The sequence below is a fragment of the Penicillium canariense genome (genome assembly GCF_028826845.1).
Source record: "Penicillium canariense strain IBT 26290 chromosome Unknown utg000008l_segment0_segment0, whole genome shotgun sequence".
Taxonomy (NCBI): domain Eukaryota; kingdom Fungi; phylum Ascomycota; class Eurotiomycetes; order Eurotiales; family Aspergillaceae; genus Penicillium; species Penicillium canariense.
In genome coordinates, this window is record NW_026622735.1 from 1,548,133 (window position 1) to 1,569,706 (window position 21,574).

Here is a 21,574-nt window from a genome sequence, read left to right on the forward strand (position 1 = left end):
GCGTGATAACTACAAGGTATTTGGAGCATCTAGCGAAGATTACGGATGAGATTCGGGTGCTGCATAAGTGGCAGGAGGGGATGTGTTGGTCTATGATAATATGATTGTGCAACATGGGAGAGAGCCGTGGCAGGGCGAGCAGGCGGATCGGGTGGTGTTGGCGAGTTTGTTTGATGGGGAGAGAGTTCCCCGGGCATACGGGTTGGGGACTGGGCACAAGTTGTACAGGCTTTGGATTGAGATGAGTATGGATGTAAATGCGTTAGATATGCAGAATTGTATTTCGGATCTTATACACCCTGAACCCCAATTTGCTGCCCGCAGATTGGAATTTCAGTCTGAATCAAGACTCGCCAGTAGACTTGCGGACGGAGCAAAGAAAGTCGTTCCAGTCAATGGGGTCGAGAAATCCAGAATTCGATCGTGCAATCCAGGTGGATACCCAACAAACATGCGCTCCAACATCTTCTCAATGACCCAAAGCCGGCGTGTATATCCAATAAAGTAGGTGCCAAATTGCCCCGAGCCGGGCGATCCAAATGGCATATTATCCCGCAGGATATCATGCTCATTACCATTCTCATCCTCGATCGTGCTCAGGGTCTTGTGGGATCGCTGCCCTGACTCGGCATCGTCCAGTTCCACATTATCGAGCTTGGTTCGCCCAATGACTTTCTCCTGTTGCTCGATCGGGAGGGACTTCCAAGAGGCGAGATCGTGCGTATACTTCTGGATCACAATGTAACTGCCTCCCTGGGCAGATGAATCTTCTTCTGCAACGAGGACGGAAGAAGGCACCGCGCGCCCGACTGGGTTCGCCGTACCGTCAACGAAGCCGAGGAGATCGCGGACGTCAAAGTACCGGAAGCCAACTGTCTCGTCGACAAGAGAAACCGAATCTCCAAGTTGATCCATCAATTGTCTCTCGAACTCGAAGCAGATATCCCGTCGTTCCGAACGAATGTGGAAAAGCAGATCGCCAGGCGTCGAGACCGCCGTATGCTTCTCGCCCTTGATCTCTTTGAAAGGATGAAGCTCCGCGGGCCTGGGGAGACCCGTCAGGCGGTCCCAGATATCGCTGCCAATGCCCACAGTGCAGGTGAAGTGAGCGTTCAGGTCGCGGATGGAGACATTCTTGGCGAGACCGTCCAGCCCAGCGAGGACGGATCGGATGGTCGTGATAGAGTCCGGTTTGCTGGTCGCTGTTACGACAAGGAAGGTTGCGGATGAGGTCAGCGGCGCATCGATGCGCTGGGATGCGATTGGAACGCGCTGGCTGCTCATGGTGGCCTTGCGGAGTGCGATATGGAACTGGCAAGGGATATGGCGGGTCGGAATGTGCCTTTGAAGATTCAATCGGGTTGAGAAATGTCGAGTGTCCCTGGAGATAGCGGACGGAGTTGCCCAAGCCAGATATTTCACTTGACCTCTTAGTCGGATCGTGCCCCGAAGCGCAGTATTCAAGTAGACAGATGCGGCGGATCCAAGTCTACGCATGTTTATGCCACGCCGAGCTGTCAATGGTGAAGCCAGTTCTTATAAAAGGCTGGCCGTGAGCAAAAGTCTGGACTGATTATTTCAGCGGCAGCATGATTGGGCGGCATGTTTGGAATGCGGAGGAAGCTTTCACTCCGAATGGTCGATGTGGTCGATGCATCGGTGGGAAGGCGGTGGTGAGATCACTCAACCGGAAACGGCGCCCCGCTATCAGCTTAGTTTGAATAGGGCGATAGATCATATTGCCGGGGAAATGAGCTAGTCGAACACGGTAAAACCTCTGTCCAATGATCATGCGTGGTTCTGGGTACTTACACCAATCGGGATGCCGTGTTCATGGTTCTACAGTAGGATTATACCAGCCCTTTAGTAACCCACCACGTGCTATCGAGTACGTAGTGAAAGTTGTTTCCGATTGTCTTCAATTATGCAAGGACCACAACTACTCCTATGTAGAGCCGACCCCAGAAGCCGTAGAATGGTGGAAGGAACATGTCGCTGCATGCAGCAAGACATTTGTCGAACGAGATCGATCGTTAGATGACTGTCATGTACAAGAGTAACAAGAGCAATATGTAGTGTTCGCAGTGCGGCACGGTACTACGGACATGCTGTGGAGTATCGTCATAGGTGTTACTATACGTAACATATTTCCTCTGCCGGGTGGGGCTTTCCTATCTTAGCTGCCGCCGCTTTTACGAGGGCGCTCAGAGTCAGGCTCACTGAGTAAAGGTTAGATCTTAAGATCTTGATTCTTGGGTGAGTTGAACCCCCAGATTGGGAGTCGAACCCCCCGATTATGCCTAGTAAAACGTCGGGCCGATGTATAGGCCGATGTATACACTGTATAGCCTTACAGAGTGGAGCATCTGTAAAAAAAAGGCATTAATCAGCGCCAAGAACGTAGTTATGTATATGTATAGGCTTTATTAGGTGCTTTATGGGCGCCCACTGATGGGTTATGGGCTTGGTTGGGCCCTAGGGTTTGGGCCTATAGCCCACTGCTGGTTGGGCCGTGGGCTGGAAATTTGGGCCTAACCCGGCCTATTGCGGAGGTCGAACGACCCTATAGATATGTCAGTGGATGAAGGGATAACTTACCACTAGCAACTGATTGGTTGCTGATGGGCCTACATTCGTTTAGTATTTCCTATGTAATCAGGGAACCGAGCTGTAATGCAGCCATTGTCACAGCTGAGTACCGGAGACATCAGACACATCGAATAGCGGTGTATCTGAGTGTGTGCTTTTAAAACAGCGCTTCTCCGCCCATCTTTCTACTGAATCAATCAATGTTATTCATCTATATTAGTTCCGCTTGATATCATTCGTTGTCTTCGCATACTAGGCTATACAGTATCAGCGTGCGCTGATAAGATAATATATAAAGTATTATCGAGCAGAAACTTGAAACTCATAGTAATAATATTGATTTTATTAAAGTTAAATACGCGCTTAAAGCTCTCTCTTATCCCTCGATAGCAAACGGTAAAAGTTGTAAAGAAAGGGGTACTAGCTAAGACTAATCAATCAAACGACGAAAAACACGTCGTTGATGCTTATATTCTATTAATACTCGGTTCCCCGCCGATAGGGTATTAAATAGGGCAGTACTAGTTAGTGTTTCGCTGCTAAGAATTATCGAATCCCTGATTTCCTGTAGGAGAATGAACCCTCCTTTAACTAGAGTGTAGGTTTTTTTGTTCCTTTTCCTAACTATATAGGTAAAGGTATAGGACTACTAGAAGTTCTGAAATACTACTACTAGGGCGGTCGTATCCGATAGGCGGCCTAAATAGAGAGGGGCCCCTAAAGTTCTATCCGCTAGGGCTATCGAACGATCTATATACTATAATAGAAATACATTACTTTATTTTCGGATCTTATCCTAGGAGTAACCTATCCTAAGTACGGCTACCCTACGGAATAAATTCGAGTTGATAATACCTTAAACTACCTAGATACCCCTAGTGCTTATATTTTAAGCAACGATATAACAGTCTTATCTATCTAAGGCATCCGAATAGCTCGCCTACTATATCACCGACGGATAGCCAGGAGGGCTGACCACATCAGGAAGCGAACGATCTAAAATCAAACACAGATCGTGATTGTAACCGGCAGGGTATAGTTTGTCGTTACTTGGGGTATCGTACATATGGGTTATAGTTCCAATCTAGTGGAGTTAGAACTAGGATATAAGAGTAAAATTGACTTGGGGAACATACCGTTCTGTTAGACACAGCAAGCGATACTTGCTTACCAACCGGGTTATTGTTGGTCAGGTTTTCCTTGGCCACGACCAAGCCACGATCATGTTCTCCTGCTTTGAATGGTAGAAACCGTCGCATTGTCTGTTTCATTTGATCGACTATCATCTCAAACACTCGCAGTCCTTTGTCAAATCTCGAGGGGGAGTTCTGGTTACGGACGAGACCATGAGTCACAGTTGTGACTGCCGTAGAACCATTCTGCAATTTGAGCTTTAGTCCGAGACATCCAGCGAAAGCATTGTTTTCTTTTTTGGAAGTTTCTTTGAGAATATTTCCGGACTCGACAGGTGCTGTGGTGAAGGTATAGTGGGTGAGATGGAAAAAGACTTGAAGACCGGCAAGCTCGAGAGGCCACACGGTATCGTACGCATTAAGTACGTGTCGTTCTTCTTCAAACAGGATGATCAGGAAGCCTGCGATAAGTAGGTGGACACCAACCGCCTCTGCAAACAATTCTCGAAGGCTGTCAAGATCAGCTGGTGTAAGGAATCGCCTCGGGTTGATATATCGGTTAAAGTGCTGGTTGTATTTTTCGGCGTTTTAGCCCCAGACCCCCGGCGCTACAGTGGGCCGATCGTTGCCTCACTAGCGCAAGGCTGTAGATCTATACATTGATAAGTCGGTCACACATCAGAGCTTGGCTCCCATCATACAGCACCATACCAGGGAAGCCTTACGACGAAAACCTTCTGTTACACGCACCTATTCAACACACACAATGTCTCGAAGGATTCAAGTGAAGGATCTGCCCAGCTTGGGGGCTATGCCTCTTCTCCGGGGGCCAGGATATGATGGATTGGCTGCTACTCGTTAGAACTATAAAGCATTTGTATAGTAATCTCGCATTTGCCTGTATTTGCAGCGTGGCCTACCAAATTTCACAGCACAGATACTACTCTGAAAATCGGGTTTCCTTTCTTCAGTTCGTTCACAGACCCTTCCTAGGCCAACTATGAAGGTAGCCTACATTCTGCTTTGGCCAGTCTGGCTCCGACTGGTCGGAGCAAACCCCATCGCGACTGAGGGTACCCACTCAACCTCGTTGACCAAAGCAACGGAGACCAAGAAGGCCGACGCGACTGATACTAAACCCAAATCCAAAGCTACGACTACTTCACATACATCAACAAAAACACATTCGACAGACACTAGCACCAAGAGCACGAGTCCTTGGCGGTTCCAATATTCGGGAGATTGGGATGATGATGATGATGATGATGATGATAACTCTATTAACCTAATGCAGCCCAGCTAGTGCGCAGTGGCTATGTAGGCGCTTCCTCCGGCGGAAGCAAGAGCTGACCGAACGCCCTCCGAAACGCAGGAGATAGTAGATACAAAGGAAAACGGCGTTTTGCCAAACAAATGCAGCTGAAAATCAGAACATTATAGTACCCGTACGCCCTCAATAATCAAATCCCACTGTTTTCCTCCCTCATTTCGCCCTCTCTCGCCTGTGTCGCTATGTATCGCCATCTTTCACCTCCGGCAGCGTGTATATAGCCGCTTGCTTCTTTCGATTGATGTTCCCTGCCATGTAGGATGGCCTCACCTGGCAAGATGTGGCCGGTCGGCGTAGCGTATTCAGCTGTAGTCGTCCCAGCCCGTCTTAGGTTGAGCTAGGGTTTGGCGGTTATATTGCACATCGTCTTCGCCGCCTGCTCCCCTGCCAGATTCGCTGTCTCTGGCCGTTGTTTCGTCGTCTTCTAGTTCCGGGTCAGGGTCAGGATCTAGCGCAGTGTCAGCATCTGGCTCAGCGTTAGGGTCTGGCTCTGGTTCGATCTCTGTCTGTCGGAACTGGCCCAGAAGACCTATTTGCAACATGAATTCGGCCACGTAGCGGGTAGCCTGCGGATGAGAGACGATCGCGTCGTAATCAGCGGTCGCTCTAAGATCTGTCTGTGCCTAGATCTTTTCCAGCATCTCATGACGCTAATCAGTGTACAACGGACACTGCATAAGGATGTGTCTCGGTGTTTAAGACCCTCCCTCGTAGTGACACTGATCAGAGTTACGAGCGCTGATTTTGAACAGGAAATGGTTTAGAGCTATACGCATCGAGCGTATTTGAATCAACACCGACGTATAGTGCTTGGGCAGAGACTTATATAGCTCCAAGGCTTTCTTATCCGGCTTCGGGAGCAACCGTTTGGTCGGTTTCCCCGTCTTTTCGCGGTCCCACTCAGCGGCCCAGCGTTACTTAATCTGCCGCCGCATACGGCTCTTAGCGAGGCTGGCCAGTAAGGGGTGCGGATGGTCGGATACACATTGATCTGTCCCGTTGGCCCTACTGGTCGCTGCTAACTTTGCTTCAATGTCTGCCGTCTCATTGCTAGGCACGCCTACGTGTGCGGGGATCCAGCGGATCTCGACGGGAATCGTGTCGGACGTGGGCGTGTGCTGTGCGGCACCTAGCGGTCGGAGGGCTTGTATGTAGTTATAAATTTGGTTGAGAACATACTGGCCGGAGGATCGCGTAGGGTTTTGCACTGCTTGAATGGCAGCCTGGCAATTAGAGAAAATGACCAACTTTTTGCTGGATTGGAGCTTGGCGATCGCCATCTCGATGCCGTTGAGCTCCCCGAGATAAACTGTAGACTCGTTTAGGGTCCCTAGATATCGTCGTTGGAAGACGCCGTCCCTTGGAGCAACGGTGGAGGCGCCGACTTGGCCTTTATACCTACTACTGTCGCTGAAGAATAGGACTGTCGGGCGGCAGTCCTGTCCTGCCGGGCCTCCTTCTTCTCGTCCTGTTTGGCTAACCTCTTCCTATATTATGCTGGTGAGACTCTCTTGGAAGAGAGACTCTGTCTCGATCCGATCGTGCGAGGCTCGCGTAGCCTTAGTATCTTTTTCAATTACGTACGGGATCCGTGCCTCCCATGGTGATAGAACGAACGCTTTACGGGTCTCCTAGACCCCCGGGACGTTTAAGATCCCCTTTGGCTTCCACCGGTGGGCTTCTAGTGGTCCCTATCCCCTGCGGTTGGTCTCCTTGGTCGTGCGCTTCTGTTTCTAGCGTAGGCACTCGGGTTGGGCCTATTTTGGCCCTGTTTAAATTCGGATGGCTGTTTCCTCGATGATTTGTTCCATTTAGAGTTTAATGGGTAGCAAGAATAGTTCTATGTTAAGCGTGGCGGCGCGTCGTTGAATTTTGGTGTATTCGTCGGTGATCTTTAGCCGTTCTCTGTATAGCATCGTCCTTGCCTTGCGGCAGAACTATGCAGCGACGCTATAGAGTATCTAGGGAAGCACCACCGCTTAGTAGACTCGACGCATAGCGTAGAGGGATATACCCTAAGTGGAGTCGGTGATGGCCCGGAGAGCCTCGAGGCTACCGTTAGCCTTAGCGAGTAGCTTTTAGCGGTGAGTGTTGAATGAGAGATGTTTATCGAGCTAAATACCGAGATATCTAGCGTGTTTAACTGGTTGGATCCTTTAGGTGACGGTTTGTACAGCTATCTAGTCGTGGCCTGCTGGGAATGCATAGTCGAAGTTGTATATGTTAAAGTCACTGTCTTCTGGCCGGATGATTCGGTAGTGGTCAGGTTTATTACGCCTTTGCGGGTTCCGAATGTGAATGAGTTTAAATTTATCTGGTGCAAATTTAGCTACGTATCGATCGGCCCAGACGTTGGCCTTAGCTAGTGCGCCCTCTAATAGCTGCACGTTCTGGTAATAGGACTCAGAGACTGCGATGGTAGCTATATCGTCGACCTATCCGATTCTGTGTATATAATCATCGTTACTCGTGCCTTTTAGGTATGCGAGGATGAGGGGTGTGTTAAAGATTAGGAAGACGATGGGTGATAATAGTGAGCCCTGGGGGATCCTAGTTAGCGTTGGGAAAACCTCTGAGATATAGCCAGTTAGTAATTTGATACGTGTCGATCGGCTAGTTAAGAAAGATTCTAGCTACGCAGTAAAATAGCCTAGGCCTAACCTACGGAGGTTGTGTATTAGCCGTTGGTGGGAAACGTTGTGGTATGCGCCGGCTATACCTAAAAATAGCGCAGAGACTACTCGGTCGTGTCCCTAGGCTGTATATATTATGTCAAGAATCATTTGAATTCCACGATCGACGCTGATTCCCTTTCTCCCTCCTAAATGTGTTCTTGGCAGAAGCTAGTGTTCTTCTACTGCCTAGGTAATATATACGGCTATGACTGATTCTAGTATCTTGCCGAGGGTATTTAGTAGGGCGATCGGCCGCTATAACCCCGGTTAGCGGAAGTCTCTTAGTCCTCCCTTTAGTAATATCACTGTTGTCGAGTGTTAGAAGTAGCGGGGATTGTAGGCTGTTTGTATATATACGTTGAAGATGGCTATTAAATTAGCCACGAAGTTGTGGCTATTATCTGCTAAGATCTTCTATATACGGTTCGGGATTGTATCGTCGCTAGGTGCTTTATCAGGTGGTGCTCGCTTAATGGCGTCCTTGACCTCCTGCTAGGTGATAGCTAGGAAGTCCAGCTAGGTTAGTAAGTGAGCGCTAGGGATATTAGAGAGATCGGCTTCTGGCGGTTACGGAAAGAACGCCTAGCGGAGAGCCTCCGTTTTCTGCTAGTTCGTCTTTGCTGGGCGATCTCTCCCGTTAAGTGTCGGGACGTTACGGTAGGCCGGTTAGTCGCGTAAGCGTGCCTATTTAGAGACTTTCTATAGACCGCGAGGGCCGTCTTCGACTATCCTTCTTACCTAGCCGCGGAAGCTGTTATATAGAGCCTTATTAATTATCTTCTATTTCTTGTTTTTCATTTCTTTATATTCGTTCCAGTCCTCCTCCGTCGCATCTGTCCTCTTGCATCGTCGAAAGGTGAGGCGTATCTCCTTAATAGCCTCGGTGTATTCGAGGGTCTATTCGGGCTAAGACTATTCGGATAGCCTAGCGAAAGGCGTAGACGCATAAATGCCTTACTAGACGGTGCGTATAAGGTAGTCGGTCGCTTCGTCGATCTATTACGGGGTCTAGAGGCTGTTACTGTTACTGTTGACTTGGTATAGGTTTAGCTCGACGAATTTAAGGAGCTTTTCTACGTCTAACGCCTTCTAGTTCCTCCGTAGGGCCTCCTTAGTTAGGATAGGCGAGATATCGGTAGTAATACAGATAGTTAAGTAGTCAGAATCGGTATAGACTTTCTCTATCACCTCACAATTGACTAAGCGGGTACGTAGGTTCGTTGTGGCCAAAACTAGGTTAATCGTCGTTTCTAAATCCCTATCGCGGCGGGTGATTACGCCTGGGGGTAGCCATAAGTCTAAGGCGGCGACGGCTATTAGATCTAGTAGCTTATCGGCTTTAGGCTCTGGCTGTTAAACCCTATCACCTCCCTATACCGGGTAGTGTAGGTTAAAATCCCCTATAACCAGGTAAGAGACGCCCTTCTAACATTCTCTAGTTGATAGGATGAGTTCTTTTAGTAGATCTATAGCTCCCTAGCTACCCCTCTCGTTATATAGATTAAACAGCCGAAGCTCTTTGCTATCGACCAGCGTCATCCGGAGCTCCTACAAATCGCGGGAGTAGATAACGTAGGTATACTCGCCTAGTTTCTTTAATATAAATATACAGACGCGTACCCGAGCTACTTCGATGGGTAGGCTCGGGTCTATCGGTGGTCGGAGGAGGTCGTGAGTGCGTTAGTATAGCCGGTGAGTGTCATCTTTGAACTCTAACTTCTAGGGCTCCTGGATAGCGATAATATCGGCTGATAAGACCTCCGGATCCCGTAGAAACTGGGCTATCACCTTGTCTTTTTGTCAGTTCACGTTGTATTAATAAATCTTGAGTTCCCTTGGTGTGTGTTGTTGCCGATTATGCTGATTCATTAATGCTTAGGCGTGGCTAGCTTCCTTAGGTTTTCCGGGCTCCTAGCTTCTCCTTTTGACGCTTTTCGCCGTGTGGCTGCTTTCGCTTCCTGCTACTCATCTCTAGAAGTGAGCTAGGTCGGTCTGGTAGCGATAGTAGCGACGGTAGTGATGACGGTTAGAACTCCTCCTGATCAGATGGTTGCTCCGGCAGGGACGAGAGGGAAGATATCGAGGGTTCGTTAGTGTTGTATAGCACTAGCTGGCGTTCAAGCTCATTGCTTTCGGGTTCGGATGTTGATTCCGCCCTTCGCCGGTTGGCGTCCTCAATCAGCTTCGATATTCTCACTGACCTCCTGCTGCTAGAGTCCCCTGACTGAGTTCCCTCGCTGGCTGATTTCGATTCTCCGTTCCTCCACGGCTTTCATGCGGGTAGCGCGTGCCTTGGCGGTTCGCTCTCTGGCCGCTTCCGACCTGGAGGCCTTGTCCTGGGGCCTGTCCTGTGGAGGGAAGGCTCGTTTGAAGATCTGGGCGTTGTCGTTTAGCCCGAACTGGTGGTTGTTGAGTGAATCGAGCGAGATCAGGGGGATCACAGGGCGAGTCTGTGAGGGTTCCGAGGTAGGCCCTCCCCTAGCCTCTTCTCCCCTATCCTCGTCTGTCCCAGTGCTAGTCGAGTTTAACACGGTACAGGCTTCCCTGGCCTCATCTGTTCTAGTGTCCGTTGACTCCGCATCGGGGCGGGCCTGTATAGGTTCAGAGGTAGGTTCCTCCCTGGCCCCATCCGCCCCGGTGTCCATCGAGTCTGATGGTTCTTGTCCCTGTTCCACATTGCTGTTTGTCGGAGCTGTTGTCGGCCTAGCGCTGGCAGCTGTAGCTAGCTTGCTGGCTGTTTTGGTTCTGTTTTTTGTGACCCTGGTGGTCTTGGTGGCCGCCGTGGCCTTGGTGGCTGGCGTAGCCACGCTTTGGGTAGACCGAGTTGGTGCAGGACCGGTATCCTGCGAGCCTCCGTTGTTGGGCTGTGCGGCTGGTACGCCGCTACTCGTACCGCTGAGCTCTTCGCTAGATGAGCTCTCCTGGGGCGTTCCCTATGAGCTGACGGAGGAGGGCTGCAGGTTCGGCGCCGGCTGGCGGATGCTGAAGGGCGCGGGAACTGGATGGAATCTTCCCCGGTATTTAGCCCTTTCGTTTATTCGCTCAACCTCCTGCATACGAAGCTGACAGTCCTGACTCCATGCAGCGTGTGCGCCTTCGCAATTGGCGCATTTTCTGGTGGTTCCTTCCAGTGTGTCTTTGTGGGGGCACTCCCGAGACTGGTGCCTATCCGCGCAATACACATACCTAACGGGTTGGGAATAGGTGGTTCCTATATGTCCAAACTTTTGACAGTTGAAGCACTACTGTAGGCGAGACTCTCGGTCGTATAAGACTGCTATTAAGTTGTTGCATCTCCAGAGGACGCCATGACTGATGGCCGCATTCGCAGGGACTAGCGAGGTGAATTCGAGGACGAGAGAACCGCTCTTCCCCGAGGGAATCTTAAGATAATAGATCTTGGTGATCTCCGCGTCTCCCAGAACCGAATGTTTTCCGCCAGCAGATCTTTAGTCAAGCTCTCTTGAGGTAGTTCCTCCGACGCCCGGTTAACGCCTAGAGAGCGTACGTTGACGTCGTGAACCACCACTCCCTACGTCGGTAGGTGGACGAAGGTAGTCTTGCAGAGCCTTTAGTCTATTTCTCACGGTATATCCGCAGGATATCTGCCTCCTTCGCGTCGCGTACGGTGAACCGGATATCACCCGATTTGAGCTACCGGGACGCCAGGATCATTACCTAGGCGAGTGCGGGCGTAGGATCGCGGGCTGATTATGCGGCTTTGGCCCTGGCCTGGTTGGCTTTCTTGGTAAGCTCTACTGGCGATAGACGACGGAAGCTGCTAATCTATACCCGATCGCCTAGGCACACTACCACCTCGCGGTTACGTGCGACCTCCGACGGGCGCGTAGGCGCAGAATCAGATAAGCTAGAGGACTGGTAGTATACGGGCGTAGGCGCTCTTCTGGCCTATTCAGCGAAGGATCTGACTGTCTGCTTCGCCGGCGGTTCTACTGCCCTCTTGATATCTTGCATATCTTTGCGAATGGCCGCGAGTGTAGCCTGCCAGTCTGTCTGCAGCGGTGTCAACAGGAGCTCCTTCGTCAGGGCCTCTATACGCTTCAGGAAGTCGGTAATCTTGGAATACTGCGTCTCGGGGGCCTTCGCCCCGCTCTGCTTGCTGCGCAGTGCTTTTAACAGTGCTTGTGCATCATGATTTGCGTTCAGTACGCGCTCGCGGTTCGATGGCAAATTTTTTGGGCCTCCGGAAGCCCCTGACAGGACAGGCCCATCATCCTTTTGCGCGCGCACCACCATGATACTGGCCTGACAGGGTCAATGCCGGTATCAAAGTGTAGCGCAGGGAGTTAGATGAAATTTGCCGTGGTCTGTTACTCGCTAACTGGTCTGGTTCCTGAGATATTTCAAAAATTCAATTTGGCGGTGAAGTTGTTGTTTCGGGAGATTGGGTGAATGTGCCATGCTCGGGCAACAATACTGATATTACTGTTGGGACATTCATATACAAATGGAATGCAGCGGAGGTGCCGAGTACGCTACATATGCCATTTGGAGCTCCAAATGATATAGGATACTGACGTGGTAAAACAGAGGCATGGGATCAGCTGTTCGATGACTTCAAGACCTATCGCGGTAAAGACGAGAACAAAAAGGGCAGCGGAGGACCGGTCAGACTCGACTCATACCTGTGGAACGCCTTCAGCATCAACACGGATCCCCAGTGCTCTGTGCACGATGCTCCCTGTGCTCCTCCCGAGTGCGGTAAGAACCAATTTCCCGCTGCTGCTACCTACATTCTGGGATCTTTCTCGTATCTACACCAGGTAATTTGCTTTTGAACTTGGCTTCCTCCAGCTCCATTGACACTTTACAGGCTGTCACGACCGTGTGGGACTCGGTCGTAACCAACCAAATCATATCCCAGGGAGATATGTCAAACTTTGTGCAATCGTTTGCTGAAAGGAAGGACACAACGGATGAAAAGACGATCAAGCTCATCATTGACAGTGTTACCTTCCTGCTTGGACTGTCATCCGCAGTGTTATGGAATGACAGTAGATCTATGCACCCTGAAGATAAAATTGCTGCATGCATTGTGCTGATGAAATTCTCTCCGGAGTCCTCAAAGAGGCCAAGGTCTTCCCACGTTCGTGCTCCAAACTGTCTACACGAGCCAAATCTAAATTAAGAACAGAATATCTGAAGGGAAAGACGGGCGTCAGATTCCCGAACAATGGAAAAGCCAAGGAGGGCTCTGAAAGCCAAGAGGGGAACGAACGATCGGTGTGGAAAGATGTGTCCAGTGCCTCTATTGCGTACGGAATGACCGCTGGCAAAGACACTTTGTAAGTCCCGAAAAGGTCGCAACTGAAAAGATGTAGTTAACGCACGTATTTTCCAGGTCTACCCCTACCGACGCCATTACCGAAATCACCGGTAAAATGCTCTGGTAAGGCCTATTTCAATAGTACCATTATTTCCCTCCAGAACCAGCTTGCAGAAATCATGTGGGCCAACAACACCGAGAGCCGGGATAAAGTCAATGGCATGATCGCGGATGGTGGTATGTTTAACATGTCCACCTTGACCGACTCGAGCTGGACAGAGCTGTAAAATGATCTGAAGAGTTTGTTTTGGGGAAGTATGCTGCCGGAGGTCTGGGAAAACTCCGAAGAACCGATGCATCCCTTCATTCTGTGAGTGACCCCGATACATTGCATTCCCGTCCTTTGTCATAACAGCCGAATAGACGACTCGGCCCTGAGCACTGGACGTGTGGTGATGAGGTCGAGGTTGGTGGCGGCAAATCCTTTAGTGTCAGCGAATACAACCCAGGAAGGTACATGGATCCCGGGACAAATGTCGGGACCCATTGGTGCGACAACAACGACACCTCCAAGTATGTGATTTTGCACCAGAAAACCATTTGGTTCATGAAAGTTGAAGATTAATCTTCCCCGGGGCTGCGACTTACTGGCTTCTGAACGCCAACTATCCGAAATGCTCTAGTTGCATTAATGCTGACTGGCAACCGTTCACCGTGCTCAAGGGTGGTGCTAACGTGACCTTTAATGGTAAACGATAGGGAATTTCGCTCGAGGATATTATTACCTCCAGCTACGGAGGGTTCCTCAAGAACAACAAGCAAAATGGTTATGTGAGTCCACGTCAACTAGGACTGGAATTGCAAAGATCCTCACTGATCCTGGCTTCAGTCGCTGCAATCGGGTGAATCGACGGTGGTCGGGGAAAATTGGGATTTGGAGGATGATGGATGGCCTATGCTCGGTACCATCCAGACCCCCGGTATGCATAATATGTCAACCCGAGCGGTGGATCCATCATTAATAGAGACTAGGTTTCTTCAACTTCACCATCTGCATGGATCCGAAACAAGCCAAGGACAATATCATGGACCTTGTGCACCCTCCGTGTGGCACCGTGCCTGTCGATGCCAAGGACGGTCCTGGAGGTGAGAACGAGGCTGGCTTCTTCCCGGGGTGGTGCACGATCCACATCACACAGTTCCAGCCAGACCAGTATAAACAGGGAACCCACGAGAACTTCGAATACATCAACCCGCTGAATGAATATCAACTGGCAGTGACCCTACTTGATGGAGAGGGCATTGCGCGAGCATATGCCACCAAGCAACCAGTGGACGGAGCCCTCGCAATCGAGAGTAACCTGACATATCCGCTTATCGTGCAAGATAGCTACAAGGGCGATGACAACAAAGACATGCTCTCGTTCTGGTTCAACAACCAGTGGTGGTTGGAAGTTGACCAAAAGCACGAATGCAACATCGGCGCATTCGACAACGGCAAGCGCGAAGGCTCTGTGGCTTCACCTGCAATAACCCAGACAAGGACCCGAAGGGGAATCCTCCTCGTGCAACTCCCACCAACATCGTCAATGCATTCAAGGGAACCGGAACACCGTTGTCGTTTGACAATGCCAAAGACTACAAGGCCGGCACATGCGAACTGCACATCCGCCAATACCAGCAGAATGAGATGAGCAACTATCTCAATCCAGGAGCATATGCCCTGGAGCTCACACTGTACGATAACGACGACGCTCTCATTGCGTATACCGAAAAGACAAATCGCGCCGGCGGTGATGGAAAGGATACAGTCAATATCCAGGGTCCTCTAAAGTGGATTGTCACCTGCTACAGCGCAAAGGACGATTCAACGCCTCCTACGTGCAAATACGGGGCTGAGGATCTCACCCCCGGCAAAAAGAGCTTTAATAACGGATTCCGTGACTTTAGTGTCAAGTTTAATTGCTGAGGAAGTACATTGAGGAGGAACAGAGAGATATAATGAGAGGTTAGAAAGTAATATTATTTGGATGTTTCTGCCATGTGCTCTCATTCCGCGCAAATGTTTAGGTACTTTATTCTTCAGTAGACGTCGGAGCCAATCTCTTCAATCTTACGGCAGTTCTCCATTGATCATTATACTAGACTGCGCGCCGCGCTACGCGCGGCGTCCAGAGACAGTACCGAAGTATGTACACGGATACCTGTGGTAATTAACCCCTTCCTGTTCAACCACAGCCCGTAGCAGTTAGTTCTTGTTGAAATAGTCTGATATGATTGACGTACCTCCTGGCATAGCCAGGGCCTTCTTTTTTGTTCCTTTTTCTCTTTACTTGCCTTCCTATCTGCACGGCGCTTCTTTCTTTCTTCATATCTCTCTTTCTTCTCGTCCTGCGTCAGCACGGGAGCTTTTGACGCGATAAGCCAGCCAGGTAGGGGCTTTGTATTATCGTTTAGACTGCCAGGATTAGCCCCTTATATAGACGTATCGTCCCTGGCGTAACTGAGGGTCTTTATAGCACGGCTAGGGATATCCTTAGCATGACTAGCGGTCTCTGTAGCACGACTGCTAGTTTTATCCTTAGCCTTAACCTCCTCCTCACTCTTAGTTTCAATCCCAATAATACCCTCCGTCTCTTCCTGATTGTTACTAGGATCGCCCTCGTCCGTAGTATCGTCATCATCACCTATATCACTCTCGTTACTAGTATTGTCTTCATTACTAGCATCGTCCTCGTTACTAGTTCGACCAGCACTATCCGTTTCGGCACCAACATCATCCGCTTCGTCCTCAGATGCGCCAGGGACCAGGGCTATACCTTCCTTAGACGGATACTTACTAGTAGCCGATATTCCGTCTTATACATAAGATATATAGTTAGATATATAAACAAATAGTAGAATATCGAACTAACCTTAATCCTCAACCCCTTATTTTTCAAACCCTTGATTTTTAACCGGGGCCTTTCCCTTAGCGCGGGCTCGTCCCGCTACTACCCGGGAGGTTCGTAATTTAGAAGGCGACTCGAGTACCTCGGATAGGGATTCCTTCTATCCCTTTTGGCACTTTCACATAGCCTCTTGATCAGCCGTCGCTTATATCTATTCGATCTAGGCGTAATAGGCGTAACGGGCGTTACGGTAGGCGTAGAGTTCGACGATAAAGGCACTAGGCTATATCTATCGACGTTAGTGTACTTATCGATTTACAAGTGTATCTAAGTGTGTACTTTTAATAGCGCTTCTCCGCCCATCTTTCTACTGAATCAATCAATGTTATTCATCTATATTGGTTCCGCTTGATATCATTCGTCGTCTTCGCATACTAGGTTATACAGTACCAGCTGGCACTGATATAAGGTTGATGATACCAAATTGCCGTAAATTTCTGCAAAGATTAATGATCGTAACTTTGCTGCATTCATCTTCAGCGGCCATCTGAGGCGTGGTAAAAGACTGCCTCACTCATGTATTACCAATGAGAATGAGATCAAGCTTTGGCCCCCAGGCTACGTGTCTGTAATGTAAGGAAAGATATATACAGTCAGCGTTCATTAGTATTTGGAACATGGTACTTGCCCCACCTATCTTTCTGCCAGTAAGCGGAAGTACTGTACTATGTTCCAAATACTAATGAACGGCCACTATATATAGAACGCGGTCTACACGAGAGGCCAATCTTAGAACAATCCAATCGAATTTCTTCCTCTGCAGATATATTATCCGGCAAAGGACTCGCCTGTTTGTCGAGGTATAGCTGTTTTCGAAAACCATTGTAGGATAATCGGATATGGATAATCTGATTTCAAGTGGTCCGGTCTGGCCCGAGGGCTCGGAATGGAGCGGAGGTACATATATCGTTGTCCTTGCAAGCAGGATGACCTGGGAGCGCGAGGGTATTAGGAAATGCACGGACCACTGGCCTAGTCCCAGTCAAACACCCTTCATTTAACTTACGTTACTGGAGGGTCCGTTAGTCAACTCAAGGGTACATAGTTATCCATCAGTTTCGTTGAACAGGATCCGTCCAATCATGGTTAATACCCACACTCACCGCCTTAAACAAAACGGTCATCGCATCCCCCCTTTCTCGTCCAACTCAAGTCGCGATCGGCAAGAAACGTCACGGAATAGGTAAGGCCCGTACCCACCTTACCGTGCTTTATCATGATTAAAAGGTCCAGTTATAAACACGGAGATGCCTGGTTGATAACTCGTTCAGATCGTTGTTAGCCGTCTCGTACAACCGTCGCCCTTGGGATCCCGGCGACTGGGCTTCTTTGGCAGTCAGCATGGTGTGGTTCAGATATCTCGTTGAGGATGCTGCCGTTTGGAATACTTCAACTGTGATGCCCGCACCGGTTGGCAGTATGGGCTCGTCATTAAAGCCGTCGACTAGGCCATACCATAGTCAAGCGGCGGCTTGCACTTTGAGCTGTGTGTGTTGTGTTACATACTCTACGAAAAACAGCGCGTCATCAATTATATGCGTCCAGTAATGCCCAGAACTATATACTTATAAAATGTACCGGGCTCCAAGGGGATGGTAAGAGGCGGGGAAGTGAGCGGCCGAACCGTGGAGCTCCACGACCCGGTTCCGTGGTAATAGTAGTTAATAGTCTGGGAAGAGGCTGAGACCATCGGATATCACTTGGCCTAGAACGCTCGGGGATGGCCTCGGTGAAGCTGACTTCACTAGGAAGAATACAACTATAGCAAGATCTTCTCTTAGCTACGGCACTTACTTCCGGAAATGCTGAGTGGATTAGGCTTATAATTTGGGGCTCTTTGAAAATCACTTGGGAGGTATGTATGTACTAGTAATAGTTAAACAATCTCTTTCTACTAAGCTAGCGCTTAATATAATTTTAATTTAATACTTTCTCCTCATACCCGCGAAGCTTATATTGAATTTATACGTCAACTATTATTATCTGTAGCGGAAAGCCTATAATAAAAATAGTGTATATGTATATTGCTAGTGCTCACTTTCCTTCTATTATCTCTAATCCTCTATTTATTAAGCATATACTGAACACGTTAATTCCTTCTGCACTAAGATTGAGATATCCCTTAACCCCTATTTAGGAGGATTTTGCCCTTTCCAAATTACAGCCAGATCTTTGAAAAGCCGAAGGGCGACCCAGTGGTCCATGATATGGGAAGCCCCTCCTCCCAGCGTCCACAAAGTTAGGATATGTCCGCTTAATCAAGCGTGGAAATCTCTACTATTGAGATCGAATCATCAGAGAAACAGAATACCAATGTAAGCAAAGGGTAACAGCGGTAACAGGACAGTCATTGCCGCCTGAATCGCTTCCAAACCGCCCGCAAGGCTGGGGGTCGATTGTAGGGTAGCGAGGAGGGCACCAGAGTGACGTAGAGTGGGAAAACGGCCCCGGCAGCATACAAGGCCACGAGCACACAGAACGAGTATTGCACCGAATGGCTGGGTGCATGGGTCACCGCAAACATGATCCAGACAGTGACGCAGGCGGCCAAGTTGGCAGAGCATTCCATGAGAGTGGTCGCAATCTTGGTGTGTGCGCCCATGCCGGGCAATGCAACGGCCAGACATAAGCTAGGGATCGGGCCGAGGACGATGGCGAAGAAGATGACCAGATATTCCGTTGTTTCGGCGGAGGAGAAATAGAGTTGCATGATGAGCGTGGAGAATACGATACCACAGGCATACGCCCAGAGCAGGAGGATGCGCGGGGGGATAAGACAGGCCAAGAAGGCAGCGATCATATGAGCACCGGCGTAGATAGCAGTTAACACAATGTTCAGATCCAAGGGGCCGAGGTTTGTCGAAGTACCGGCGCCGGAACCGGTCGAGATGCTTTTAAGGAGAGTGCCGACGAAGGTACGGAGGCATGTTAATGCACCAGCAGAACAGAAGCTCGAGAGCACTGCGAGAGCGAGTGTGGAGTGAAGGACCGGAACTCGACCGTACAATTTCTGTGAAGGGTCGATCCACAGCCTCCTTTCTCGGCTTCGTAATTCTGATGCAGTGGCCTCCGGAAGGGGTGTATAGTAGACGAGGAGGGATAACAGGGTAGTAATGAGGGCAATCGTCAGGTAGGCCCACTGGATAACAATCAAACTATGGGCGTCAGCCACGTTTTTAAAGAAGACCTTCTGCGCGAGCACAAGGCTCACGGTTGAGCCAATATAACTGATGCTTAGCGCGAAGAGAAGGCGGATTTCCACATATTTCGGTGGTCCGCAGAGGACAATAAATGCAATCCCAGTCAGCTCCAGAAGGGGGATCCCCATCCCAACAAGCACGTTCGAGACAATGAACCCGGTATAGGAACTTAGGGCTCCGGATGGCCAGAATACCAGGGTTCCCACGCTGATGATCGCAAACCCGGTCACAAATGTGGGTCGAAATCCCAGGCGACGCAGGAGCCCATACGCAAGGAAGCAGCCAATAGCGCCACCGCCGTACGTGGCAGAGGAGATACCGATGCCTTGCTGTTGACTTGTCACTACGACCATCTTCCCATTGACGGAAAACAGCATGGTCACAATGAATCCCTCCACGAAGAGGATGAGGGTGACGATGGCGCAGTACTTGACAGATTCTGTGCCCTCCATGTCGAGCATGCACTTGGGCGGTTCCGTGTGGGAAAATCTCCAACGAGCAGATGTTTCCGTGCGTCGGGAGGGCCGTCGCGCTGCCTCCGGGTCTGAAAGGGTGTGGGAGGATCTCATACTCATCTGGTACGGGTGATGCTGCTGTTGGTTGTCGACCAGAGGTGCCTCCGATCTCATCGAATGACGAAGACGCTCATTGAGACTGGGCGGACCAAACCCGTCCAGAGTACTGGGCGATGAAGGGGACCGTATCAGCTCGCCCTCGCTGCTCCCGTGAGAATAACTCAAGACCATCTTCATCTTTGCGATCAAGAGCTTAACCAACGGCCGCAGGGTTGGGATGCAGGCACCGACAATCGCCACATTCACCTCCACAGCCGACCACAGGAGCACCAGACCCGCATTGTAAAGGAAGTCGAGGCTAACGGGGACTTTCGCGTTGGCCAGCTCCCTCAGACTGGCTGCGGCCAGCTGTAGGTAGTAGATACGTGTGACATCGACCACGATGATAAAGACAACACCCAGCACGAACGTCAGGAGCAAGATCGTCTTCTCCCACCGCCGAAGAGCCAGGCTCGCCAGCAGCGGGAGGGGGAGGACAAGGATGGCAAGGTCCGTGGCGAGGCTAACGGGGACGGAAGCTAGATAGATATCCTCGATGGGGATGCAGCTGGGGTTCTTGATATTAATGTCGTAGACGGCTTGCACAGGGCGACACTGAAAAGCGGTGATGAAGGTGAGGACCAGGCCACCGACAACGACGACGGCGAGGGTAATGTAGGAGCCAATGCGTAGAAAATTATGTGGTCGTCGGGCAATAGTCAGGTACAACAGGAGGATCGAGACCTTGGTCATCATCAGGGCTGGGTTGAAAAGAACGATGGCCACATATCTCGCCACTAAGAGTTGGTGAATCCCGGTGGCAGGGATGCGGTCCTTGTGAAGCCCTAGGCCCTTGGAGACGGCGAAATCGACCGTAAAGGACAAGCCAAAGGCAAGGATCTGACGATATCTCAGTCTCGCTTGTGGTTTCAAGGGGATCCATTCCACTCACCCATGCTACTATGATGCTGTAATCATCCCATCCACTGTGTTTAGATATGGCGAAACGGTTGACCAGCCGCAAGGCGACAAAGATGCTAGCGAGGATCACGGTCACCGTTACTCCAACGAAGATGCCTGTGTTACGACCGCCGACAAGAAACATGGAAGCTGGTTCTTTCGTGTCTCATCCAAACGGCTAGATTTTGGTTTGCAGACATCTCAAGATGACTGAGTGTTTTCTTTCGAAGAGTTGATCGGACTCATATCTGATCCAGCATCCCTCCACCCGGTTGTTAGCTCAGGGCTGCTTATATAGCACTACTGGGCCTATGAGTGCCTCCAGCCCATCCCGGGGCTCTGGTGCGAGAGGTTGACATGGTTCAGGGTGAGGCTATGTCATTCTTGGGGAGTTCGGGAGTCTTGTAAAGTCAACGCATCGTTTAACGAACTTACTCTTACCTTTTAGCTTTCGTGGCCAGAGCTCCATCCTCGATTAGGGCTGCCATCAAGCCCAGATCCCCATTGCCGACAGTCTAGACGGGCCCAATCTTGCACTAACACTAGAATGAACGCATATATGAAGCATCGTATACCTGGTGGAGCGGTACGGGTGTAGTACCATATATTCCATCTTGTATCTTGAGTTGTGCCCCTATCTATTGCAGCAGAGGCTACGGGAAGTTCCTTTTTTCTTTCCCTCGGTTACAGTACCGGTATTCTGGATGAGTGGCAGTGACCCGCTTCTACGAGTCACGGTTCTGGGTGTTGCCACTCTGCCCGCGAAACTGGGTATCTGGTCATCTGCTCTCTAGATAGGTTGGGAGAGTATTGGGATTGGATGAGCACCAGTGGCTGACGTCACTAGATAAAACTAAACTGCGGGATCATATCAGATTGTCGAATACACTACGGA

At 49.9% G+C, this 21,574-nt stretch overlaps 3 protein-coding genes across 3 annotated transcripts; 1 reads left to right on the top strand and 2 right to left on the bottom strand.

Moving 5' to 3' along the window:
• Positions 1-333: 333 nt before the first annotated feature.
• Positions 334-1,284, bottom strand: N7482_010503 (Dyp-type peroxidase; the record flags this gene model as incomplete). Its single annotated transcript, XM_056692627.1, has 1 exon — positions 334-1,284. One exon carries the CDS (start codon positions 1,282-1,284, stop codon positions 334-336), a length of 951 nt encoding a protein of 316 aa, XP_056538584.1.
• A 10,911-nt stretch (positions 1,285-12,195) lies between these two features.
• Positions 12,196-14,983, top strand: N7482_010504 (uncharacterized protein; the record flags this gene model as incomplete). The annotated part of the gene is made up of 11 exons (XM_056692628.1): positions 12,196-12,211; positions 12,279-12,511; positions 12,562-12,742; positions 12,883-13,033; positions 13,157-13,251; positions 13,314-13,384; positions 13,430-13,591; positions 13,774-13,845; positions 13,904-13,994; positions 14,047-14,528; positions 14,567-14,983. 11 exons carry the CDS (start codon positions 12,196-12,198, stop codon positions 14,981-14,983), a joined length of 1,971 nt encoding a protein of 656 aa, XP_056538585.1.
• Positions 14,984-18,312: 3,329 nt separating this feature from the next.
• N7482_010505 (uncharacterized protein) lies at positions 18,313-20,824 on the bottom strand (the record flags this gene model as incomplete). The annotated part of the gene is made up of 2 exons (XM_056692629.1): positions 18,313-20,619; positions 20,672-20,824. 2 exons carry the CDS (start codon positions 20,822-20,824, stop codon positions 18,313-18,315), a joined length of 2,460 nt encoding a protein of 819 aa, XP_056538586.1.
• Positions 20,825-21,574: the final 750 nt, after the last annotated feature.